The 27,347-nt window shown below is 39.7% G+C and overlaps 2 protein-coding genes across 2 annotated transcripts in view; both read left to right on the forward strand.

The window, feature by feature from the left end:
• Window positions 1–1,620: 1,620 nt before the first annotated feature.
• On the forward strand, window positions 1,621–15,232 carry txndc15 (thioredoxin domain containing 15). Its single transcript, XM_072590680.1, has 5 exons — window positions 1,621–1,822; window positions 6,156–6,670; window positions 9,649–9,812; window positions 14,023–14,153; window positions 14,885–15,232. The coding sequence occupies exons 1-5, from the start codon at window positions 1,753–1,755 to the stop codon at window positions 15,079–15,081; spliced, it is 1,077 nt and encodes a 358-aa protein (XP_072446781.1). The 5' UTR covers window positions 1,621–1,752; the 3' UTR covers window positions 15,082–15,232.
• A 9,681-nt stretch (window positions 15,233–24,913) lies between these two features.
• Window positions 24,914–27,347, forward strand: part of LOC140492033 (pterin-4-alpha-carbinolamine dehydratase 2-like) — a 65,406-nt gene continuing 62,972 nt past the window's right edge. Inside the window, exon 1 of the mRNA XM_072590681.1 lies at window positions 24,914–25,347. Coding sequence (XP_072446782.1) covers window positions 25,246–25,347 — 102 coding nt within the window. The 5' untranslated portion in view covers window positions 24,914–25,245. The remainder of the gene's footprint in view (window positions 25,348–27,347) is intronic.

Consider the following 27,347-nt stretch of genomic DNA (forward strand, 5'->3'; position numbering starts at 1 on the left):
GCAGGTCAGGCAGCATCCAAAGAGCAGGAGAATCAATGTTACCAAACGCCTGGAGAAAAAGCACCTCATCTTCTGCCTTGGGACCCTGCAACCACATGGGGTTAATGTGGATTTCAACAGTTTCCTCCTTTCCCCTCCCCCCACCTTATCCCAGTTCCAAGTCTCCAACTCGAAACCGACCTATTGATCTGTGCATAGTCTTTCCCATCTATCTGTTCCATCCTCCTCTCTCATTTACCCTCCACCCAGCCCACCACCACCACCACCCTCTACCCATTTATCTCTCAGCCCCAGCCCACAAGACTCATTCCTGATGAAGGGCTTATTCCCAAAACGTCGATTCTCCTGCTCCTCGGATGCTGCCTGACCTGCTGTGCTTTTCCAGCACCACACTCTTGACTCTGATCACTAGCATCTGCACTCCTCACTTTCTCCTCGCAGTTCATTTTATCCTGTCATCTCGCTTTGCCGAGTGTTAATCATGTTTCAAATGTAGTTATGTGAACTTGTAAATTAAGACCAGCCCGTCTAGCCTGCATGTACATTCAATGCGAGTATGGCCCCAACCCCATGATCCCCAGAGGGGACAATTAATTTTTAAAAAGTAATTCTAGTAAATGACCGAGTGGTCACCGTATAGTACTGTTCTGAGTTATACAAGTAAGATCAATATATGTCATTTTCAAGATTTACAGGTTTTTATTCCTGGGTCTCTTTCCTGGATAACCATTGGCTCCCTTGTTAGTCAAGAATCTCTATCTCTTGAAGGTATTCAATGACTCCGGTTCTCCAGAGAAGATAATTCTAAGCACCGACCTGACCCAATGAAAAAAAACTCCCTCCACATCCCAGTTCTGCATCAGCAACCCCTTATCTTTAGACTGTGACCCACTGTGAAAACAAAATTAAGCTTAATACAGTGCAACAACAGCAAACAGGTACAAAAACAGAAACTGCTGGAAAAGCTCAGCAGGCCTGGCAGTATCTATGGAGAGAAATCAGTTAGCGTTTTGTGTTGAGGAAGGGTCACAGGACCCCCAAACGTTAATTCTTACTTCTCTCCACAGATGCTGCCAGACCTGCTGAACTTTTCCAACAATTTGTTTCTGTTTCTGATTTACAGCATCCGCAGTGCTTTTGTTTTCTGTTTAATGTTTTAACTCACAGCAAACAAATGACCTAGCTAATAATATGTTTTGGAAACGGTGGTGGTGAGCTAAACATTAGACAGGGCACCAACTGAGGATACGGCCTGCCTTGTGATTTTCAGTTGGGAAAATCAGAGATTGCAAATTTCTGGACACCAGGACGTGCCGACAATCATTATCCAAATACAATGTGAAAGAAATAATTTGGTGCATGGGCTAATTGTGCTGGCTGTGCTTTGCAAAGGCAGGTTCTGTTGCATTGGATTCACGACTGGCCTGTATCCGGTCGGAGATCCCTTCCCTTTTCACGGCGTTTCCTAGTAACCGGCTGCAATTCACACAACCTTCAGTTTTTTTAAAAACAAAACCCGCCTTTGACACGTGATCACAACATCTTAGTGTCTATTGGATGAAACGTCGGGATCGTTGGTGAGGCGCCGCCGCTAGTTGGTTAATCTTACTGTCTCTCACAGGTAGCGCGCAGCAGGTTAGTCTGCCGCACCGCTGAGCTGTCGCGGATGGTGCAGTTGATGTAGGTTAACGTTGGAATGGCGGCCTCCAGCTCGGTCACGTAGTATCGTCTTATGTTCGCTGGCAACACAGAATGGGCGGCTTTAGGGCGAGCGCGGTTTTATTCGTCGTCTCGTTGGTTACCACGAGGGTGAGCGCGGACGGTGAGTGACCTGGGTCATCAGTCCCCCTGCGTCGTTGGGTGGCACCGACAGGGCATCGTCTGCATCCCAGAGCCTTGTAGAGAGAGCATTTTATACAGCACCATTGAGGTCCTCTAAACGATGATGGTCAGTGGTGGCACTCATCTGTCAGAGAAATAGTAAATCAGAGCCTTTCCGCCATTCACTACGATCATACCCTGTTCCCTCCTGCCTTTACCTTATTCTCTTTGATCCTTTAGCCCAGAGATTTGTATCTTTACTGCTTCTTGAAAACGCTCAATGATTTTGCCTCGACTACTTTCTGTCACAGAATTCAAGAGGCTGACCACTACATGAATAAATTTCTCCTCATCTTAGTCCTAAATGCCCTACCCTGTATTCTTGAGCGGTCACCAGACTGTGGGTTTTCTTCAGAGACATGAGCAATGTCGTGCCATGCTGTATACAGGAAGTTACTAAAGGTGTTGCCTTTTGGATGAGATGTTAAATACTATCTTGTGTTGGATATGTGTAAAATATTGCACGTTATTTGAAGAATAGCAGGTTAGTTCTTCCTGCTTGGCCTGGCCAGTAATGCTTTCTTACAGCTGATGCCCAGAAACCCATGAGGCAAGGCATTAGCCTGTAGCTGTTTATAAGACCCAATATGCACAATTCTCCTGCCATATTTTCAGATGTAAAATAAAGTTCATTCAGCATGCACTAATTTTTTTTAAAATGGTTCTTGAAATGCACCATATAAATAGCAATGACTACATTTCAGATGTAGCTTATTGGCTGTAAATAAACCCTGAGGATGTTAAAGGTACTTTGCTGTTTGAAGTTGCAGTCTAGATCATACCATTAGTGAATCTTAGCTGCTGTTGGTTTATACACACAATGCACCATTAAAGATCTAACTTTGCCTATGGAATTCACTATCCCAGAAAGTGGTTAAGGCCAAAACATTGTGGCTTTAAGAAGGAGATAAAGAGATCAAGCAATATGGAGGTGGGAGTTGATAGGGTTAGCATATTGTTTTTACCATGAAGTTCAATGACTGCAGATGCTGAAAACCAAATACTGGATTAGTGGTGCTGGAAGAGCACAGCAGTTCAGGCAGCATCCAACGAGCAGCGAAATCGACGTTTCGGCCTGGAGGAAGAACGCCTCATCTTCCGCCTCGGAACACTTCAACCCCAGGGCATCGATGTGGACTTCAACAGCTTCCTCATTTTCCCCCTCCCCCACCTCATCCTAGTTTCAAACTTCCAGCTCAGTAACTGTCTCCTTGACTTGTCCAACCTGCCTATCTTCTTTTCCACCTCTCCACTCCACCCTCTCCTCCTTGACCTATCACCTTCATCTTCTCCCCCACTCACCCATTGTACTCTATATGCTACTTTCTCCCCACCCCCACCCTCCTCTAGCTTATCTCTCCATGCTTCAGGCTCACTGCCTTTATTCCTGATGAAGGGCTTTTGCCCGAAACGTCGCTTTCGCTGCTCGTTGGATGCTGCCTGAACTGCTGTGCTCTTACAACACCATCAATCCAGTATATTGAACTTCATGATAAGCCATGATCATAATGAGTGGAGGAGTGGGCTGAGGGATTGAATGTCGAGGGTGTGGTGCTGGAAAAGCACAGCAGATCAGGCAGCATCTGACGAGCAGGAGGCCTCGTTTTTGATGAAGGGTTTTTGCCCAAAATGTTGACTCTTCTCCTTAGATGATGCCTGACCTGCTGTGCTTTTCCAGCACTGCACTCTGGACTCTAATCTCCAGCATCTGCAGTCCTCACTTTTGCCTGAGGGATTGAATGGCCTACTTTTTCCTGCTCTTATCTTTCTTTCAATGGAATGTAGGCTGTTTGAACAGATAAAACGGTTATGATGCCTTGAACATAACAGGACATGAAACAGAGTAGAACTACGGATGCATGAACCTCCTGTTAATCCAATGGTATTTGATCTTAATTTAAATTCTTCTATATTTTTTAGTGGAGCTATGAAAACTGTCCTATCTTATAATTAGTACAGCCATTAACTACCATATATATTTTTCCTTTCAATGGCTTCATGCTAGATGATTTTACTAACATTCTTGGTTTTACTATCACACTGATTGTAAATGGTATTTCCAAACTTTACCATTACTAGCATTTGAGTTAACATTTATTTCAAGATATTGGAGAGCTGGAAATGAAAATATGTGTACATTTATAAAATGCCTTTCAAGACCAGAGATACTTTTTTACCAGTTGCATGCTGACACATGATGAATGGACTTTATTCTATATGGATAAAATTAAAAATGAAGGGCCAGTTTGTACGTTTGCTCGTTGAATTGGTAGATTTGTTCTCAAATGTTTGTCACCATGCTAGGTAACATCAGTGAGCCACCACTGAAGTGTTGGTGTTCTGTCCTGCTTGCTATTTATTTGTCTTGGTCTGTTGTGCTGGGTGATATCACTTCCGGTTCTTTTTCTGAGAGGTTGGTAAATGGGGTCCAAATCGATATGATTGTTAATGGAGTTCTGGTTTGAATGCCAGGCCTGTAGGAATTCCGTGCGTCTTTGTTTAACCTTTCCGAGGATAGTTGTATTGTCCCGGTCGAGCAGGTGGCCCTCTTTATCTGTGTGTATGAATACTAGTGATAGTTGGTTATGTCTTTTGGTGGCTAGCTGGTGCTCACGTATCCTGGTGGCTAGTTTCCTGCTAGTTTGTCCAGTGTAATGTTTGTTGCAGTCCTTGCAGGATATTTTGTATATGACGTTTATTGTGCTGGTTGTTGATACAGGGTCCTTTTTTAAATTCATCAGGAGCTGTTTCAGTGTGGTGGTGGTTTTGTTGGCTACCATGATGCCTAGGGGCCAGAGTAGTCTGATCATCATCTCCAAAGTGTCTTTAATGTATGGCAGGGTGGCTAGAGTTTCTGGGCATGTTGTGTCTTCTTGTTTAGATCTGTTGTATATGAATCAGCGGACTGCGCTTATTGGGTACCTGTTCTTCCTGTATACATTGTATAAGTGTTTTTCCCTGGCCTCTTGTAGTTCCTGGGTGCTGCAGCATATTGTGGCTCACATAGTGTCCTGATGCAGCTCCATTTGTGGGTGTTGGGATGATTGCTCCTGTTGTTGAGTATCTGGTCAGTGTGTGTGGCTTTCATGTAAACACTGGCCTGCAGCTCTGCATTGGATTTTTGTTCTACTGCGACATTTTGGAAGGACCTTTGATTGTCCATTTGCTGAATTATAGCATTTCCATTTCTAAGATGGGAAGTCTGCTGCTAGCATTTTTTTTACATTGTCAATATGGTGTCTGAGCACTGGGCAGAGTGACTCAGACTCTTGCTAGTAGCTATATTTTCACAGTTGCTTTTATATGTATTTTGGTATAAATATAAAGAACGTTTGTGAAATACATTGCGAGTGAACCTTTTGTTCTAGTAAACTCAATTATTCTATGTAGTCATATTTGCATATTGAATAATAAGTAGATGCTTGTACAAAATTAAGTATCTTGGGGGAAAGAAATGGTGACACGGGCACTGTAATGTCTTTTGGCTTGAAGCAGCACAGCTGTGCTAAAATCTTTGGACAGGTCTTATTGAACTTTTACATATTTGTAAAACTAAGATCCATGTAAATGCCAGTTTGTGAAGTAGGGGACCCTACAATGATGGAGAAATGACTTTGTTTGTTTGTTTGAGTTCCAGCAAAACTCGACCAAATAAAATGCTCAATTATTTGCCAAATACTGACATTTTCATGTTTTGGGAGTTCTTATTCCTGAAGTCACAGATGTTAAGTATTGAAGTTTTAGTTGTATAGAAAAAGTTTATCAGAATATTGTCTGGTTTGCAGTGTATTTTTTATGAGAGCTTGAATAAACTTGGTTTGTTTTCACTTGAACATAGAAGTTTACAAAATTATGAGAGGAATGGATTTTTTTTATCATGGTAGGAATGTCATTTACTATCAGACATAGTTTTAAGGTAAAATGGGGCAAGTTTAAATAAGAGGCAAGTCAATTTTTATTACATAGACGATGATAAGAGTTTGAAATATGCTGCCAGAGGATGTGGTAGAAGCAGATACAATAGCAACGTTTAAGAGGCACCTTAACAGATACATGAGCAGACAGGGAATAATGTGATTCAGACTGTGTAAAGGCAAAAAGTCTTTAGTTTAGAAAGGTACCATGTGTCAGTGTAGGCTTTTGGTCCAAAGGGCCTTTACTGTGCTGTATTGTTCTTTGTACTGATGCATAGTTGGAACTATTAAAGTTTTGGCATCTTGAATTTATGTAGTCAAACAATTTTAATTAAATAAATTTTTGTTTTGATTTTGCAGCTGAACTTCAAAGAAATGGTGATTCTTCAAAACACGTCCCTGGGGAAGAGAGTAATGAATTGGAAATTACGATCAGTGATGTTGAACTCAAAGGAAGGGATGAGCAAACTAATAGAAAAATACAGTTTCCAACAGCAGAAATTGCTGATGCTGTTCTAGGAACTGGGATTCCTTCCAATCAAGAAGCAATATTGTCTTTTGTTCAGAATATTAAAAATGAGCGCTCTGTTTTTGAAGTCAAAGATACGCATTGCACTGACGTGAATGGAGAAAATGTCGAATGCAGTGATTCAGATGAGGTATTTCCCTCCCTTACATATCTCCCATCTGGTAGTCAAGAGGGAGAACTGCTTACAAAGAGAGAAACTGGCATTCTTGAATCTGCGCAAGTTGAGAATCGAGCAGCAGAAGAAGGAAATGCAACTGAAACAACCAGACCACCGAAAGTTAACTGTGAAGAAAGAAATACAACTGGATTAGAGAACCTTGTTGTCCAAATTCTTAATAGCTCACAAGTAAGCTGAATTTACAATTTGTGTGTTTTGGAGAATTTGCTGGTAGCTGTTTAATAAGGCCTTGCATTACCATTGACATGATCACTTTTTTGCCTAACAATATGTCGGGTTTGAAGTTTTCATTTTTTTTTATTCTCTTGATTCCTGATTATTCAAGGACAAAAATCCTTTTTCTACAATGCTGTCAAATGCTTTTATATCCACTTGCTATTTCTCTCTTTCCAGATTAGATTAGATTGGATTACTTAAAGTGTGGAAACAGGCCCTTTGGCCCAACAAAACCACACCGACCCTCCGAACAGCAACCCACCCAGACCCATTCCCCTACATTTATCCCTTCACCTAAGGGCAATTTAGCATGGGCAATTTAGCATGGCCAATTCACCTAACCTGCACATCTTTGGACTGTGGGAGGAAACTGGAGCACCTGGAGGAAACCTATGCTGCTGTTCTAGGAACTGGAATTCCTTCCAATCAAGAAGCAATATTGTCTTTTGTTCAGAATATTAAAAATGAGGGCTCTGTTTTTGAAGTCAAAGGTAAGCATTGCACTGATGTGAATGGAGAAAATGTAGAATGCAGTGATTCAGATGAGGTATTTCCCTCCTTTACATATCTCCCGTCTGGTAGTCAAGAGGGAAAACTTGCCGCCTCTTTGTAAACATCTGGCTCCTAGTTAGCTGCTTACTGCAGTATAAATGAGATTAGAAGTCACAGGCATATGTTCCACTCTGCAACAGCTTGGAACTGTTTTTCTTTATAATTGAAATGATATTGAAGAAGAATTCACAGACAAAATTATATGCAAAAAAACAATTTTAGTTGTTGTAATATAGTGAGGCAATACTAGACGTTAGTTTGTACGTATTTAAGCACATGGTGAATATGCTTTTCCATCCATCAAAAGAAGCCGCAAACACATTTGTGAGATAGGAGGCAAACTGTTTTGGTTTTATTTCATAGATTTTGGAAATTTCTTTATAAAGATTCTGTGTAATTTCAGAAATTATAATCCAAAATTCCATTCTTTGTGATTGACTAACTGATTGGGAATTGTAGTTACTCGGTTATGTGATTGATTGTAAAACAGGACTTGAAAGATACTTCGGTTTATTGGCTCAGTGACTTTGAAGTTTTAATGCTGATAGAAATAAAAGACCAGATTTGTGTTTCCGATTCTGACAACCCCTCTAGCTTTAAATGCTCCAGATTTGCAGCTTTTATACGAGTTCTTGCTTGAATATTTGAACTGCTTCCCACTGGTTAATTAGTGGAAGCTGGAGCTGTGCATTGAGCAGTAAAAGACTTCTCTGTGCTATTAATTAATCATGAGGAATCAATCTACAAAATATTACTGATAGTTACTTGCATGGAATTGCTTCTGAAATTTAAGTGGGAAGTATTTTTTTGAAAGTAAAAAAACAATAGAGTATTGGGTGGGAGTTATATTTATGTGCAACAAACACTGTGCATGTTTTGACATTTGTAATAGCCTCTTAAAGTTTATGGTCTCTCCATGTAGTCAGGGACAGGTGCAGACTGAATGCCAAGTGTTTTCTCCAAAGGATTAGAAGATTACACACATGCTTTCAACCAATGCTACCAAATTATCTGGCTATCTTCTGCTCAAAAGCTTTCTGTGGGGACTAGGGTAATCTGAATAGCGGATATCAGTTTAAAAGAGAAATTCATGAATGTATTTGAGTTTTAAGCACTTAAGTAACTGGGCTTTGCCATTGTACAAAATTGTCAGGTGCTGTACCAGCATCTTGAAAAGTATATATATTGAGCCTAAGTTTGCTTCGGTTATTAAATCCAGCTTTTCTTTTTAAAGAGTACTTACTTCCGACAGGAATCTTTAAAATTAGCTGGTAACTAGTAGTTCAAATTATGAATAAAAAAGCTTGTTTTGTTATAAGTGTAAGAAGTTTTATAGTATGAATAGAACTGTTAACTTAGTGAAAGTATTGATTGATATAACACCTCAGTCTGGAAGGTCCAACATACTCTAGTCACCTGTTGCTAAAAGATATGCATCAATGGTGTTGTGTAAGGACAGTTTCTGAGCTCTGCTGTGTTGTTATCATGAAGAGTAGTGCAAACTCTTTGCCATCTGTTTGCTTTAAGAACAACTATTCGAGCTACATGTGGAACTGCGTGCAAATAGAGAAATTAATATAATTCAAGATGGAAAAGATTGCAGCAAAGTCTTAAATTGCTTCAGCCATTTTACAAAATCAAAACCTGTTTATGCTATGATTTGCAGTGATGGGAAATGTGTGCACCATCTATGGATTTCATAGTCAAGTGCATAACTGAGATTGGCTATAATGTCATTCATCAAGAGTGGAGAAATCAGCAAATAAATGTATAGCATACCTTTTTCTTTCTGTTGATGTTTCTAGATGAGACAAGACACTTATTTTACCCTTTTGGTAAAACAATATGCCATTACCAAAATATTACTGAAACGTTTACATTCTCCCACTTTAAAAGATGTAAAGATGAGAGAAAAAGATGGGTAAAGAGTATGGTTTAGCAAGAGCAGAAACATTGCTGGAGAAACTCAGCAGGTCAGACAGCATCTATTCTGATGAAGGATCACTGGACCCAAAACATTGACTCTGCTTTGTCTCTGCAGATGCTGCCAGGCCTCCTGCATTTCTCCAGCAATTTCTAGTTTTTGATTCAGATTCCCAGAAGCTGCAGTTTTTGATTTTATTTTGTCCTATTTAGGGGATAATGGGATAAGTGAAGGATTTTGCTTGCAACTACACAGTAAATTAAAAAATATGCCATGCAATTCTATTGCTTAGCTCATTGTCACACAAAATTAATGCATTTCTTTTTTGGTGCAGACCCTCAAGGTGAAGATATAATAGTTGCTAAATGGAATATGCTTTGATTTTACTCTGTTTTTTTCTTGGACTTTAAACAGAATTAAGTAATACTGCTAAGAATACAACATGTATTCACAGGACCTGATGGATTTCCTGAATGCCAATGGCACTGATTGCTCTGTAGTTCTCTTCTACACACCATGGTGCCGGTTCTCTGCAGACCTTGGTCCACATTTCAATGCATTGCCGAGGGCTTTCCCATCACTACAGTTTCTGGCTTTGGATGCATCACAGCACAGCAGGTACTTGGAGCAACGTATATCTCTTGTTAACTGAAAGAATATTACAATATGGCTTAAATGGTCTTGGATTTGAAATGTAAGCTATCTGACAAGCTAGAAGCCAATAAGAGTTCACAATTATGCACAGATCCCGAAATTATCTAAGGGACTAAACATTTTGAAAAATAGTCCTCCAACTCTGTTATTTCAGTAATTGAATGGGAAGGAATGGATGAATAAAAACTTTTTTTGTAACAATTAGGCAATTTAATGACTATTGTCTGAGGTGAGGCATCAAGTAGAGTGCTAGCATCTTCCCAAAGGATGGAGGGGAAATTGTATCCGAGAATCAGTGTCTTGCACTTTCTTACTGGGTTGGATGCACTATCGGTAAGACCTTAAGAACAGGTTTCTTGGCTCCTTGGCAGGGTTGAGATGTGGCCAAGGAAGAAAATATAAATCCAAGGGTCCAATATCCACATCTCCTGGATGTGGTGAAGAAGCTTGGGTACCCTGATAGTCTTTTGAGCAAAGTCCTTGAATGTTCCTAGTAGAGATATTCATTGTGGCAGGCTTGGAAGACATGTTGAAAAATGTGTGGTCCAACATGTTCCTTGAATACAGGCTGCAAAGGTGGAAGAAATGTTCAGCAGTCTTGTGTCATTGAAATAATCAATTATCAGTTCATATTGTGTCCCCATGTTAAACAAAGTCATACCCAAGCAGCCACCAGGATCCGCTTGTCAAGTCCTGTGGGAATAGAGCTGTGAACCTGGGAGTTCTTAGTCAAAAATCCACTTTCAAGCAACTGATTCATGGAGGTCATTTGTCCCAGCACAGGTGTCTGTTCTGTCTCTTTGGGCAGCAGCATCCGAGACTGAGCAGTCTTCCTTCAGGATGCTTTTCTATTCCGACCAAATGGAGAGGAAGCTAGAAAGCCTGAAAATAGTCTGTCACTTCTTACTGGCTGGGAAAGCACAGCATGTGGAATCACTATCTTTGTAATCAACAAAAGGAAAACTTTAATATTCCAAACTGCAACATTTAGAATGTACACAAGCAGTCATCTTCCAGAGAACTCCTAATTCTTAAGGGACCATCACTCAAAAATCAAGTACTTTTCTCCTTAAGCATATTTTCAAGAGAAGGTGTTGCTTTAAACCTTTGTGGAGAAATCTCTGACATGGTCTTTCTTACCAGACAAATGTGATAAAATGTTAAGCAACAATAGGAAATCTTCATTGTATTCATTTAATCTGACCAAAGCACTTGACTTATTAAATTATGAGGGTCTGTTAATTGTGCTCCAAACACTTGGATGTCCAAGAAACTTAATAACAATCTTGAAAGTGCTTCCTAATATGTCTGGAACTGTTTTGATTTCATTTGATTGATTACTATCATGGGTACTGAGCTACAGTGAATAAAGTTGTCTTCCATTGTCTTATCAAGCTGATTGTGCGACACAAATGCATAAGGGTAACGTGAAGTAGACACTGTTAATCTAGTCCCAAGTCAAGCAGGGCTGTGATATCCCCTTACTATTTATAACGTACCCAACAATAGCTATTCACCTTATTAATGATCAAGTGCACTGTGGTGTCTGTATCAAATATTGCCCAATTGGAAAACTCTTAATTCTCAATTGCTTCCTGGCCACCATAGATGTACATGATCTACAGCTTATGGATGACTGCAGTATATTTTAGGACGTTATACCAGACCTGCAAGTCATCTCTCTAGCTCTTTAATTCTGCAATTAAGAAATAAAGGCAAAGTAGTGTGAATTCTGAAAATCTAAAACGAGCACAGAACACTGGAGAAACTCAGGTCTGGCACAATCTCTGGAGAAAAAGAAATAGTTAACATTTCAAGTCTGGTATGGCTCTTTTTATTGTAATATTTTTGACAAGCAGAGGAAGAGCGAGAGAGCAGTTAGTATAGAGGCCCAATGTAAAAGACAAAAGGATTGTTAAGTAGAGGAAAAAATGTAAAGAGAGTGTAAATTAATATGTGAAAGGGAGAGAATGAGTCTTTGCTACTAAATGCACAGTAAACAAGACACAAACACAACACAGCAGGAGTGTGGGATGGGGAAAGAGACTGTAGAGAAAATGGAGGGCAGACATAAAGTGGTCAATTTCTGAAGTTTTTGAATTCAATGCCGAGACATCGAGCCTATAGAGTGCCCAAGTGGAAAGTGTGATGTTGTTCCTCAAGCTTGTTGTGCTTTGTTGGAATATTTCAGGCCCAGGACAGAAAAGTTTGGATGAGAGCAACGAGGTTTATTGAAATGGCAAGCAACTGGTAGGTTGGGGTCAGTCCTATAACAGAATTGAGGTGTTGCATAGAATAGTTACTCAGTCTGCATTTCATCTTGCCATTGTACATTGGAACACCGAAACTGCTTAACTCCTCTACAGCAGTAAGACCTGGACTGTATCAGTGACATGAGAGCAATGCAGAAATTTCACCAGCAATGCCTCTACATTCAGTGGGAGGATTGTTGAATGAGCACAAATGTTTTTCTGGAAATCAGCTCCATAAACATTTGTCAAAAGACCTGCAAAATCAACTTTACAGAGCTGTACATGGTTCAGATGGCTGTGAAGTGTTACTCTTGCCAGGTCCTTTTTCTCACTTCTCAAATGGTATGCATTTCAGGGGACAGAGCAAATGTTTCCAAGACAGTCTTTTAATAATTCAAAATGGCAACAACTTGTCCAACAAATTCTATCATGCTATGAATGTTCATCCCAAGGGATCTCTCATAACTGCACTACCTATCATTCCAACAAAAAGCAATCTAAATGGACAAGCATATGGATGTACATGGAATAGTGTAGGTTAGATGGGCTTCAGATTGGTATGACAGGTCGGCGCAACATCGAGGACCGAAGGGCCTGTACTGTGCTGTTATGTTCTATGTTCTAAGTTGAGTCATACTTTGACTCATAATATCTTAATGATCAGGCATACCAGTGGAAGAGAAGGAGAAGTTAAATAAACACAAAAAAATCCTTTGGAGTTCACCACCTCCAGGAACATCCATCCCAGATGCCGAAAGATTTGAGAATTGGCTAGTTTAGCCACGTGAAAACTCGATGAAATTTGTGATCCTGTTTGGATGCTATCCTTTAATTGAGAATGAGCTGATGAGTACAACAAATATGCAAGAAGTTCAAATGACCTTTGACCTAAAGTAAAAGTTGCAAATTTACAATTTATCTATTAACTTTGAAACTTGTCTACATAATTGCTTCAATTTCTATGTATTCTTTTGTGCTTTTCCATATAACTCATAGCATGGCTTCCATTGCTGAGCTTTGTCAACTGAATAACGCTTATTGAGCTTCCATCAGTACAATTGTTAACGTATTTATTGGTGTGTTACTGAACAGTGGAATGCATACTTCCTAGCATGCAGGATTTGATTTGTGACAGCCAACAGAAAATAGATTTACTTGTGAACTATATATGATTGCCTCATAAACCCTTGAGATTTGCTTGTTTTTATACCAGAATATTTTGAGATTGTGCCTGGTGCTAGGGCATATGGAAAGGAATAACACTAAAAAATAAATTGCATATTTCTTAATATGCACCATGGAAAGCATCCAGATGATCTTTGGAATTTTAGGCTCACATGGAATGTTGCAACAGTGTGGGGTTCATAACCAATTCATAACATGACTCCTATGTGCTCATGCATACTTTTCTTTAAAAGTTTTGATTTTCTTTTAATAGTCCTCATCTTCCTGAGGATTACAAGTATTTTTGAGATACAAAGCTCTACATGTTTGCAAATATGCTTAAGTGGAGTTTTCTTGGGGTGTTGTTATAAACAGCAATATAGCACCAACTTTTTATAGCCTTCTGAAGTTCCGCTATAGCTAGAACACTCAACCACCAACAAGTATAACCCAAATGAAATGTTACGAAGTAATGTACAAAATATTGAGCCTATTTACTTATCTGAATATGCCCCGATTTCTATTTATTTGTCTCCATTATTGACATTTAAAACCTTTTATCTCATCTATAAATAGAATACTTATATTTAGCCTTCTTTTTCATCACTAATGAAAATATATTTCTAAATTGGAGCATTGGGATTGGACAATTTGCAGATGTGATCTTTTTGAAAGTAGAGTTTAAAAAAAACATGAATTGCTATTTGCTTGATACTAACCAGTCATTGGATTAATTATTTATTTCTGTTACTTTTAAGTCTTTCCACCAGGTTTGGTACAGTAGCTGTTCCGAACATCCTCCTGTTCCAAGGTGTAAAGCCAATGGCCAGGTTTAATCATACAGATAGAACACTTTCAACGTTGAGAGCATTCATTTTTAATCAAACTGGTTAGTAATTTCACCATTGTAAATTATATTTGAGTATTCACTAATGTTTGTAAAACTTAGAGCTATTTCACTCAATGAATGCATTTTAAAAGTTTGGCTCAAGTTTAGTCTCCTTGAAAAGGTAGCATCCGGTAATTTTTTTTATCTACAAGTTAGAAGGAATAAGACTTACCTGACTTGCTGATTTAACATCATGTTCATGTCACCTGGATCCAAGTTTGTACCAATTTTACAGGATTCGTGCTTTGCTGATTCTGCTACACACGCACGTGCAAACATGTGCCACCCCCACCCACTTTTAATAATGTGTGTCTATCTGCCTTTTTGTCCTCCCTCTTCCTCTTTCAGTTGTTGAACTAACAAAAACTTCAACAGGCCGTTAAATATTGTTAACGAGAGTACAAGTAGAAAACTGATTTTTGTTTGCTCTTTATCTTCCCTACATGACTTTTTCTACTCCAGTTAGTTCACATGGCATGGACTACCATTACGAATTTAATGGTTTGAAGACTCCTCTTGTACTTCAGCACTCTACAGTACTTCCTTTTAAATCAATACACTGCCTCTTTAAATTTGTTAACATGCAGATATTTTTGGAATAAATAGGGCAGAAAACAGCAACAATTAAGTTTTATAAAATCAGTAGGTATTTTATATTTTGTTCAAATGTAATCTGCTTAACATACTTTTTTCATTGTAACCTGATTTAAACAATCTGATCTGTTTTGCAGGCATAGAAGCAAATGATACTGTTGAAGTGATAGAACAAGATCTAAGTGGACCACTTCCCAGTGTTGCAGTGAGGGGCATTGACTGGCTGCTTGTCTTCTCTGTGGTGTTCGTCTGTGGTTTTTTAATTTATGGTACAGTGCAGTCAGATAGTATCAAGTGGTTAATAACAGGACAAGAGCATGAACATCAAGATTGAACTCTCTCTGATGTTGATCATTACCCAACACAGTGAGCAGCTTCACAGGAACATGAATGACACTGGTAATACTTAACTGTGTCAGCTTTGTAATTAACAAAATTCCTCTTCCTCAGAATTTGAATTGTGTAAATAAATATTCAAAAGTTAAGACTGGTTTATCAGTTATGAATAAATGTCTTTCACAAACTTGCACCAGGTACTTTGAAACTGAAGTTAAAAATCAGACAACACCAGGTTATAGTCCAACAAGTCTATTTGGAAGTACAAACTTGCACAGCGATGTTCCTTCGTCAGGTAGCTAGTGGAGTCAGATCACAGGACACAATTTATAGCAAAAGGTCGTCATGTCATACACTGATGTGATCTGTTGAACCAACCTAGATTGCTGTTCAGTCTTTCATCTTTTTGAATGGGTCGCAGGTTTTGATTCATTCATATGTAAATCCCAAACTACTTTCAGTTCACATTCCTGAGATAACTTAATGTTTTGTAGAAGAAAACAGGTGACATCTCAGCTCAGACAATGCTTTAAAGGTGTGAGGGTAGAGTCTATGTATTCCAATCTTAAATTTATAAAATACCACATGGATTATATTTTTTTTTTAAAATTGACTGCCTACAGATTTTGAACAAAATAGGATGTATCTGCAAATACAATTTTTTTTCACCCCATAGACTTATGTGTGTGTACGTGCATGTGTGAGAGAGAGAGAGAGAGAGAGAGAGAGAGAGTATGAGTCAGGGACATTTGGCCTCGGATCTTCAGGTGGCCATCTTTCAGGGCAGACTGCAGAATATGCAAAAATGCAGAATGGCCGAATAGAGGCTGATAGCCAAGTTCGGTACCCATGAGGATGGCCTCAACTGGGACCTTGGGTTCATGTCACACTACAGCTGACCCCACTACAGTACACTCACACACACCACACTACAGATTAGATATTCTCAGACTCTCACAGATCCTCTGACATACACAAGCTCTCGGGCACACACCCCACACTCTGCATGTGCAGAATCTCTCTCTCTCTCTCTCTCTCTCTCTCTATACATATGGTAGACAGGCGTGGTTAAGAAGTCATTTTGCATGCTTACTTCCATTGCTCAGACCATTGAGCATTGGACTTGAGGTTGTACAGGGTTTACTCTTCTGGAGTATTGTGTGTAGTTCCGGGTTTCCGTGTTGCAGGAAGGATATTATTAAGCTGGAGAGGGTTCAGAAAATACTTATCTGAGATGTTTCTGAGAACGGAGGGATTGAGTTATAAAAATAGGCTGAGACATTTTCATTGGAGTATAGGAGGTTGAGGGGTAACCTTAAAAAATCCTAAGGGATGTAGATAAGGTGAACAGCAAAAGTCTTTTCCCTAAGGTGGGGAAGTTCAAAACTGTGGGACATATTTTAAAGGTGAGAGGAGATAGATTTAGAAAGGACATGAGGGAGAACATTTTTTACAAAAAGTGGTTAGTGTGTGGAATGAACTGCTAGAGGAAGTGGGTGCAGGTACAGTTACAATATTTAAAAGACATTTGGATAAGAACATGAATAGGAAATGATTTGGAGGTGCCGGTGTTGGACTGGGGTGTACAGAGTTAAAAATCACACAACACCAGGTTATAGTCCAACAGTTTTAATTGGAAGCACACTAGCTTTCGGAGCGACGCTCCTTCAGGTGACAATCACCTGATGAAGGAGCGTTGCTCCGAAAGCTAGTGTGCTTCCAATTAAACCTGTTGGACTATAACCTGGTGTTGTGTGATTTTTTTTTTAACTATGAATAGGAAAGGTTTGGAGGGATATGGGCCAAATGTGGGCTGATGGGACTAATTTAGTTTGGGAACATGGTTGACGTGTTCCAGTTGAACCCAAGGATCTGTCTCCATGCTGTAAGGTATCCAAGTGAGAAAGAAGAATTCTAGAATGGAGATAACTGTGGTTAACCATGAAAATTGAGGATAGAATCCAATTGAGGAGAAAAAATACTACTAATCTTGCCTCGTTGCATGACAGAGTGTTAGGAAAGTTTTAAGAACTGGCAAAAATGACCAAAAATAAGAGTTTGACAATAAAGTTTGAAGGTAAACTTGTATATAATATCAAGATGGATAGCAAGAGCTCCTTTAAATATAGGAAGAGTGAACATAGGCCTCTTAGAAAATGAAGGTGGAGAATCATTGTGAGGAATTAGGAAATGGCAAAGAAGTTGAATAAACTACATAGGCCATTATGATGAAAGACACAGCATTCTAAAAGTGCTAAATAATCAATGGCGGTGATGCATAGAGCAAACAAATACAATAACTATCACTAGAGGGAAGGCTATTAGCTAGTGATATTATTGCTAGACTATGAATCCAGAAACTCAGCAGCTTGTGGAATTTGAATTCAGTAAAAGAAATCTGGAATTAAGAATGTACTGATTACCATGAAACTAACATTTTTGATTGTCAGAAAGGCTAGATAGGTGAGGCCTGCAATATCTGAAGTTTACAGTCAGGAGTGACTTAATAGAAACAAAAGATCCTAAGGGGACTTTACCAAGTGAATGTTGAAAGAATGTTCACTCTTGTATGAGGATCTAGAATCTGGTCGTAGTTTAAAAATAAGGGGGTGCCCACTTAACAGAAATGAGAAAACTTTTTTTTCTTGATAGTTGTGAGGTTTTAGAATTCCCTTCTGCAAGCAGTAGATGCAGAATCTTTAAATATTTTAAAGGTAGAAGTAGATAGATTACCAAAGGCATGCAGGAATGTAGAGTTGAGGTTAAAATCGGATCAGCCGTGAGCTTATTGAATGGCTGAGCAGGCTTCGAGGGCTGAGTGGCCTAGTTTATTTGTTTACATGTATGTTCACATTGTCTCATCAGAGATTATTTTGCCAACTTTTGTATCTTTCTATAACCATCTCCAGACGTTATTCAGAGCTGAATATTATTAAAATGGAGAAAGAAGGATTTGGGACTCCTTGTGCATAAATGGAATATTAACCATTATTTTAAAGGGAATGCTGTATTAAAATGGAAGTTAAAAATCACACAACACCAGGTTATAGTTCAACAGGTTTATTTGGAAGCACTAGCTTTTGGAGCGCTGCTCCATCAGGTGGTTGTGGAGCATACCCCACGACCAGTCGATGAAGGAGCAGTGCTCCGAAAGCTAGTGATTACAAATAAACCTATGGAACTACAACCTGGTGTTGTGTGATTTTTAACTTTGTACACCCCAGTCTAACACCGGCACCTCAAAATCATAAAAAATGGAAGGATTGCTAAAACTATATAAGGAACTAGTCAGACTACATCTTGAATACTGTGAACGATTTTGGTGCTGTTATTTAAGGTAAAATATAATGGCATTGCATGCAATATAGAGAATGTTCACCAGGTTGATTCTGGGTGGGGAGTGTGGTTGAGGGGGCGATGGTGGGGTTGGGGGAGGGGGGGTGGTGGGGACAGTCTGGTGCAGTTCCGCTGCAGTAAGCAGAAGCAGTCCTTTCACCATGTGGAATCCAAAACTAGAGGAGCATAGGTTTAGGGAAAGAATTAAAAGGGACCCAAGAAGCAACTTTTTCACACAGAGGGTGCTGCATGTATAGAATAAGCTGCCAGAGGAAGTGGTGGAGGTTGGTACAATTACAACAAGAAAAAGGCATCTGGATGGGTATATGAATAAGAAGGTTTTATTTTTTTTTCTTTTTACACCCCCACACTACCGCCTAAGTGCAGTAGTGCTTATTTTTTCCCCAGCACCCATGGTGTGTGTGTGTAGGTGTGAGACACAGTGAAAGACACAAAGTGCACAAATCTTTATTCAATTTCCACCACCAGGAAGATATGAAAAACACCCGAGTGACAAGAATAAGAGGTTTTATTTTTTTTTCTTCTCTTTTTCTTTTTCTTTCTTTTTTTCTTCTTTTTTAAACCCCCACACTACCACCTAAGTGCGGTAGTGCTTATTTTTATCCCCTGCACCCATGGTGTGTGTGTGCAGGTGTGAGACACAGTGAAAAGACACAAAGTGCACAAATCTTTATTCAATTTCCACCACCAGGAAGATATGAAAAACACCCGAGTGACAAGAATAAGAAGGTTTTATGGGGATATGGGCCAGTTGCTGGCAAATAGGACTAGATTAGATTAGGATATCTGGTCAGCATAGACGAGTTGGACCAAAGGGTCTGTTTTCATGCTGTACATCTCTAATGTTGAGTCTTATCAATCAACTGTGATCTCTGAATGGTGGAACGGACTCAATGGGCTGAACATCCTACTTCTGCCCCTATGTCTTATGGTCTTTCATTAAATTTAAGCTGATATTTTTCCATTCACATACAATTTGTGATTCCCTCATCTCTTGGCATGATGAGTCACCAATGCAGAGATCTTCCAGGTTACTACTACGTCCATCAGCATCTACTCAGTGCTAAGTTAATGCTGTCTGTGCTGGTTCAGTTAATGTTCATCAGATGGATGACAGCAGTCCACTGAAAGAGTTTCTGGCTGGTGAGCTAGCCATTTGGTCACCATCTGCTGAGAATCTATATCTCCACCAGAACGGCACTTGCAAATGAGATGTGAATATGGCCAGTCAAGAGGCCAGAGAAACGTAATTCTAATCGGGGATATAGTAATTGGGGAATAGACAGAGTTCTCTTGTGGCCAGAATTGAGTTTGAAGGCTGTGTGGCCTGCGTGTTGCCCATGTTCAGGCTATCTCCTCTGAGCTGCTGAGGAATGTGGAGTGGGAGGGGAAAGATCCAATTATCTCATGGTCCACATAGGCACCAAGAGTATAGGTAGAATGAGGAAAGATGTTCTGGTGAGGGAACACAAGCAGCTAAGATCTAAATTAGAAATCTGAACCAAAAAGGTGATAATGTCTAGATTACGACCTGAGCCATGAGCTAATTGGCATAGGGTCAATATGGTTAAATAGGTAAATGCATGGTTTAAAGATTGGTTTGGGAAAAACAGTTTCAAATTCACAGGACATTGATTAGAGGAGATTACTTACAGTGTGGAAACAGGCCCTTCAGCCCAAAAAGTCCACACCGACCCACCGAAGCGCAACCCACCCAGACCTTACATTTACCCCTTCACCTAACACTACGGGCAATTTAGCATGGCCAATTCACCTGACCTACACATTTTTGGATTGTGGGAGGAAACTGGAGTACCCAGAGGAAACCCATGTATGCGGAGAATGTGCAAACTCCACACAGACAGTCACCTGAGGCGGGAATTGAACCCGGGTCTCTGGCGCTGTGAGGCAGCAGTGCTAACCACTGTGCCACCGTGCTGCCCACTTGAACCTGAGTCTCTGGCACTATGAGGCAGCAGTGCTAACCACTGTGCCACCGTGCTGCGGCATTGGCAATAGTACTGGAGAAGTAAGGAACTGTTCTGATGGAATGGGCTCCATCTAAATCATGCCAAGGTCCAGACTTCCAGCACATCACATAACTAGGCCTCTAGATGGGGTTTCAAACTTAATAGTGGAACGGTAGGTTCAGTTGCATGGAAAATTTAAAAAATCCAAAGTAAAGGAAATATTAGAATTGCAGGTTAGTAATGGAATTGATTGTTAAATAACACATAGGCACAAAATGTGTGAATGTCATATTGTACTGAGGAACCATAAAAGTGTAGGGAAATTTGATAATAGAACAAATTTAAAGACTTTATGTCTTAATGCATGAACATTTGAGATAACGTAGACAATGGACAATGCAAATCAAGGTAAATGAATATTATCTCATCGCCATCATAGGAACATGATTAAAAGATCAAAACTGGGAACTTAACATTCAGGGATATTTGATCTTTCAAAGAGACAGGAGGGATGGTGGGATGCCGTTGTTAATAAGAGATGAAATGAGGACAGTTGTGAAAGATGATCTAGGCTTCAATGATGTTGAGTCTATTTGGGCAGAGTTAAACAACAACAATGGAAAGAAGACATTGGTTGAAGTAGGGTATAGACTCCCAAACAACAGCCACTTCGTGAGAAAATCTATAAATTAACAATTAATAGGAGTTTGTAAAAGGAATAAAGCAATAATTATTGGTGACTTTAATCTTCATGTTGATTTGGGTAAATCAATTTGGAAAGCATAGCAATGACAATTCATGTAATTAATTAGGGATAGTTTATTAGAGCAATATGTCATGGAGACAACCAGAAAGTACACTATCTTGGATGTGGCAATGAGGCATCTTAATAAATTACCTTAGAATAAAAGTCCCCTGGGAAATAATGATCATAACAGGATAGAACTTTGTATTCAGTTTGAAAGTGAGAAATTCAGGTTGGAAATAACTGAGTTTAACTTAAAGGGAATTACAATGAAATCAGGTAGAGATAGCTAAAGTGAATTGGGTGGATAGGTTAGCAGGAATGACAATAAGCAAGTAGTTATACACATTTAATGAGGTAATTCATGACTATAAGCCAAAAATATATCCCATTATGGGGGAAAGATTCTAATAGAACAGTAAACTAACCATGGCTAAGTCAGGAAGTTAAGGAGAGTATTAAGTTGAAAGAAAAAGCATACCAGAAGACCAAAGTCAATGTCAGCCCCAACGACTGGGATAAGGTAAGAATCCAGCAAAGGAGCACCAAAAACATAATGAAGTTAGAGAAAATAAACTATGAAAGCAAGCTAGTGAAGAATATAAAAACTGACAATGAGTGCTTCTTTAAATATATAAAGATGAAGAGAGAGGTCAAAGTGAACATAAACTACTTGGGAAATGAATTTGAGGAGATGGCTTTGCAGAACAAGAAAATGGCAGAAAATTTTAACAGATATTTTGCATCAGTCTTTCCAGTGGAAGATACTTCAAGCATTTCATTAATACTAAAGAATACAGGGGAGAAATGAAATACCATCACCATCACTAAAGAAGGAGTATTGGACAAACTAACAGGACTTAAGACACACAAGTCCGTCAGCCCTGATGGCTTGCATCCTAGGATCCTGCATCTATTGTCTATTGTCTATAATTATAATGAAGTCAGCCAGATAGACCTCATAGAATATGAGTTCTTTTGGGGCTGTTAATTTGGTCCAATCAGGGATCCCTGGCTGACAGTGTCAGACATCCTCTTCATTCTGGGAGCTGGCTTTGAGGGAGCTGGATCAGTGTCATGGACTGTAAATAAAGGGTGACTTGGTGGTAGAATACCAGCCTTCGTGAAGTTACTTCAGTGGTGACAAGAGAAAAGCATGGTCCTGAAGAAATTCACTCGCAGCAGTTGTCTTTGAGGTGCTGTGAGCGTTTCTGGCATCATGCCGTTATTCAAGAAGATTGACTCATTCAATCCTGCTGTGGAAGACTGGGCCCAGTATGCAGAAAGAATGTGACGTTTTTTTCCAGGCAAATGAAAAGCAATGAGTAATTCTCCTGACAGCTTGTGGACCTGCAGACTTTTTAGTTATTTGGTTATTGAGGCACCAGATACTAAAAACCTTTCAAGAGTTTTTCGGATTTAGTTAAAGAATATTATGACCTCAAGCCTCCTCTAATTCTGAGGTGCTATTGGTTTTAATCAGCAATCCAAGAACCAGGGGAATCCATATCAATGACTGACAGAGGAATGTGACTTTGGTTTAAATTTAATGAGATGTTGAGAGATCGTTTGTCAAATTTACTGTTGATCTTGCTCTTTGTGCACCTTCTCTGCAGCCAATGCATTGTATTCTTTGCTCTATTCTATTACCATAATGTATTTTGTATGGTATGATCTGCCAATACTGCATGCAAAACAAAACTTTTCACTATACCTAGGTACACGTGACAATAATAAATCAAAATGATTTTTAAAAAAAGTTGTCATGGGAGGCCATGGTATTGGAGGTAGTATATTGGTATAGATGGGGAATTGACTCATGGGCAGAAAACAATGAACGGAGATCAAGGATTCATTTTCAGATTGGTAACTCATGTCTAGTGGGGTTTCACAGGGATCAGTGCTGAGACTGCAGTTATTCACAATGTATATTAATTACTTGGAGGAAAGAAGTGAATGTACTTTAGCCAAATTTGCAAACCACACAAAAATTGATGGAAAGGCAGGCTCAGAGAGGATACAATTTACAGGGAGGAATTGATAAGTTAATTAACTGGGCAAAAAGTTGGCAAATGGAGTATAATGTGGGAAAATGTGAAGTTGGGAGGACAAAAGGACAAAATAGTATTTAAATAGAGAAAATCTACAGAAAGCTGCAACTCAAAGGGATTTGTGGGTACATGTGCATGAAACACAGAAAATGAGCAGCAGATACAACAGATATTCAGGAACATTAATGGGATGTTGGCTCTGATTTCAAGAGGGTTGGAGTTTAAGAGCAGGAAATCTTCCTGCAACTGTAAAACGTGAGCACTTTTGGTCTCCTTATTTAAGGAAAGATATTGTTTCATTGGAGACAGTACATAGAAGGTTTCCTAGGATGATCGCTAATATGGGGGGGATTGTCTTATGAGTAAAGGTTAAACAGGTTGGGACTCTACTCTCTGGAGTTTTGAAGAATGAGGGATGATCACCGTAAAACATATAGGATTTGTAAGGGTCTTGACAAGGTAAATGCTTAGAGCATGTTTCCCTTCATGGGACAGTCTAGGACCAAAGGGCAGAGTCTCAGAATAAAGGGGTGCTGATTTAATACTCAGATGAGGAGGAATTTCTTCTCTCAGAAGGTTATGAGTCATTGGAACTCCTTGCCACATAGAGCTGTAGAGGTAGAGTGCTGGTGTATATTTAAAGCTGAGACAGATTCTTTATCAGTTGGGGAATCAAAGGTTATGGGGAAAGGGCAGGAGAGTGGATGTGGAATTAGCCATGATACTATTGAATGGTGGAGCAGACTCAAGGAGCTGAACAGCCTTCTCAGTTCCTGTTTCTTAGGTTTTATGGCAGATGTTGCCATTGACATTGATACAGGCAGGTAAAGCTGAAGCTCAGCTGGCTAAGAAAAGGGCTTAGTGGAGACAGGCCAATCAATCTGACACCATCTCAGTACACTCCCTTCCCCTGCAGCAAGTAGACATTCATGTGCAGTGGGAATCCGGAGCCACATTAGGCAATGTTTAACACAGAGTTGACCACTTAATTGTCTCCGAGTCGAAAGATTACCAGTAAGATGAAGAATGTTTTCTGTCGACACTCTATGAACTGGCTCTTTTGCTTCTGATGATTCTCTTCATTTAGTATTAGCTGCAAATAAGATAGATCTGGATTGAATTTGCAAACTGAAAACAAATTTGTGACATAAATAAGAAACAACAGCAATCCTAATGCAGATTCCAGGAGAAATACTCTCACCTAATACTGAAGTCAGTCCACCATGTAAATGGAGAGAATGACCCAAAAAGGCTATTGATTCCTTTTCTTCCATTGCAGCAGTATAACACAACATTTAGAATAGCTTGACATTTTTTCAGGAAGTGCTGCCCGTCATGACATTTTGGAAATGTTTTATATGTAGTTGTATGGACGGCAACTTTGGATTGTGTCCAGTTAAGATGGTCTCAACCAGATGGAAAGAGAAATGAAACACATTTTCCTAACCCACCTGTTTAGAGATATTATTGCACACCTCTGGAACAGGTCGGACTTGAACCAAGGCCTCTGGCTCAGAGGTATTGGCTTTGGTAAATTGAGGATCAGAAAGGGAATATTAATTCGGGGTTTCTGTTCAGCGCTGTTTACTTGTAAATTAAAACATGAAGGCCACAACTAAATAATATATCATAATTTGTTTCTTGGTTAACGCTGGCTTATTAAAGTTGTACACATTTCGAGTCATACTTAAAAGCTGACCCAGTAGCTTCGTGTTTCTCTTGGTGTGGTGAAAGGTGCTGGACGTTCGTCTCTGTTGTTGGGAGGTGGGATCATATGGTTAATCATTCCAGCCCAGGTCGAAGCAAAAGGACATAATACGCAACTTGCTCCCTCTAGAGGGACGAGGAAACGATATACTGTCTTTGAAATCAACCCGATCGCTTTAAAAAAACGAATCTTATTTTATACCATTGGTAACTAATGACTGTTTTGATTTTACGTATTTTTCGAGAAGGAAATTGGACGTCCCGTCCGTGACTGAGGACTTTGCTCGGAGAAGGCAGAACGCAGGGGGAGGCCGTGGGTTATTAGGAGAGCGATGAGCTGGTTAATGTTCAGCCATACGGCGGGGCCCAGAGTGCTGCATAGTCTCCTTTCCGTGCACTCTAGTGTTGCTTCCCTTAGACTGTCTTCAAAAATGGTAGGTACCGGACTGAATGCACATTGTGTTCAATGTTGCAGTCACTGTGGGAGTGCGGACGCAGCATTCCGCTATCGTCAGTGCCTTTAGAGAAAACGAGGGCCTCGGATAGTCTCGTAGAGAAGTCCCTGTGAATCTGGTTTAATATAGATTACATTTTCACGGGTGAAGGAACTTTTCTTTTGCATCCTTGGCTTTTATTTTCAATATTTGTTTTGCATGTGGGCTGTAGATAACTTGATGGTATTCAACTGGCGGCTGTCAGTTTAATACTACAGACACTAACTTGGCCAGAACTTCAAACGCTTTACAAGCCAGTCACTGCTGAATGAACTGACCCGGGCCATAATAACGCCAGGGAAGTCGACAATTAGTTTCAGTACTTCTGTGCACAACAACTCTGCCGTTCCTAGTCTTTGCTGGGATGGCTGATCGAAATGCAACACGACGTTAGGATGGGGTCAACCTTGGCTGTGATGCTGTGGTTTTTTTGTGTAAACTGATGCACAGAGAAGTGACTATTCTCTATGACTGTGGAGCCTCCCTACAGCCTTGGACACAATCAACCACAGCGTTTTTCTCCAAGGGACCTCTTCTGCTTTCTAGTTGTTCCACTCTTGCCTGTCTAATCTTAAGCAAATTATTTTCAATAATTGTTTTGTTTTCTCCTACAGCAGCCTATCCTTTTGAGGATCTATTCTTCTTACTTCCTTCCATATGTGATTTGCTTTGCTACAGCATCTGTAGTCTTGCAGTATCTTTGGCTGATTAGGATGATGTTTAACTATCTCTTCATTGCCTGCCCTCCCCCATTCCACTCTTACTGTGTCTCTGGACTGTCTGATATCCAAGCATGTGTGAATAAAGTCATTATCTTCAGCCCCTGTTACAAACTTGTACACTCGCTATTAATTCCATACTATCCTTTTAAACTTATTTACAAATGAGAATTGATGGCATTTATTGTCCAATGTTGCACCGAACTTAAATATTTAAGTATAAAAATATTATTATTTGACAAAAAATAAAGAATGCTCTATTTTAAATGGAAAGTAAAATAAATAGAATAATTCAAAGAAACATACAGATGAGTGACCTGTAGACTGCAGAATTAATATGCTGTTAACCCTGAAAAGCTACAACACAAAAGGTACAGTGTACTCTAAATAAATGTCATCTTTCCCATTTCAAAAGGAGTAAATCTGATTGGGTGCAGAATCAAATTTTGTTCATTCTTGGTCTGGAACAATGCTTAGGCTCCCACACAATTATCCAAATTATTACCCTTCTTACTCCTGATTGATCAGTATTGGCTTTAATCTCTAATTGTTTGGATAAATTGTTGAGAGTAGTTTACGGAGCTTTCTCACTTTCCCTCACACACATGGAGTGGTACTTCAGGAGTTAATTAAACCCTACTGCCTTGCCCTTTTGGAGGGAGATGCCTGATGCACTTTACGATTTTCCATGTGTTAGTCTGCATAACACATACTACAAAGAGTTGGTTCCTGCTCAGACAGGTGTCTTGAAGTTTACTAATAATATGAGCTATTTAGACAGCTAAAATATAGAGTCATAGTGTACAGCACGGAAACAGACTCTTCGGTCCAACTTGTCCATGCCGACCAGATGTCCTAAACTAATCTAGTCCCATTTGCCAGTACTTTGCCATGTCCCTCCAAACCCTTCGTATTCATGTACCCCTCCTTTTAAATGCTGTGATTGTACCAGCCTCCACCATTTCCTCTGGCAGCTCATTTCATATATGCACCACCCTCTGCGTGAAAAAGTTGGCCCGTAGGTCCCTTTTAAAGCTTGCCCCTCACACCCTAAGCCTATGCCCTCTAGTTTTGGACTTCCCCCCCCAACCCAGGGAAAAGACCTTGCCTTATTTACTTTTTCCATGCCCTTCATGATTTTATAAACTTCTGTAAGGTCACCCCTCAGCCTCTGATGCTCCAAGGGAAAACAGCCCTAGTCTATTCAGCCTTTCCCTAAAG

Source organism: Chiloscyllium punctatum, chromosome 20, assembly GCF_047496795.1.
Source record: "Chiloscyllium punctatum isolate Juve2018m chromosome 20, sChiPun1.3, whole genome shotgun sequence".
NCBI lineage: Eukaryota > Metazoa > Chordata > Chondrichthyes > Orectolobiformes > Hemiscylliidae > Chiloscyllium > Chiloscyllium punctatum.

Coding starts and splice junctions, on each gene's coding strand:
- txndc15 (XM_072590680.1), top strand. CDS start 1,753: ATGGGCGGCTTTAGGGCGAGCGCGGTTTTATTCGTCGTCTCGTTGGTT. Junction 1,823..6,155: donor CACGAGGGTGAGCGCGGACG/GTGAGTGACCTG, acceptor TTGATTTTGCAG/CTGAACTTCAAAGAAATGGT. Junction 6,671..9,648: donor AAATTCTTAATAGCTCACAA/GTAAGCTGAATT, acceptor ATGTATTCACAG/GACCTGATGGATTTCCTGAA.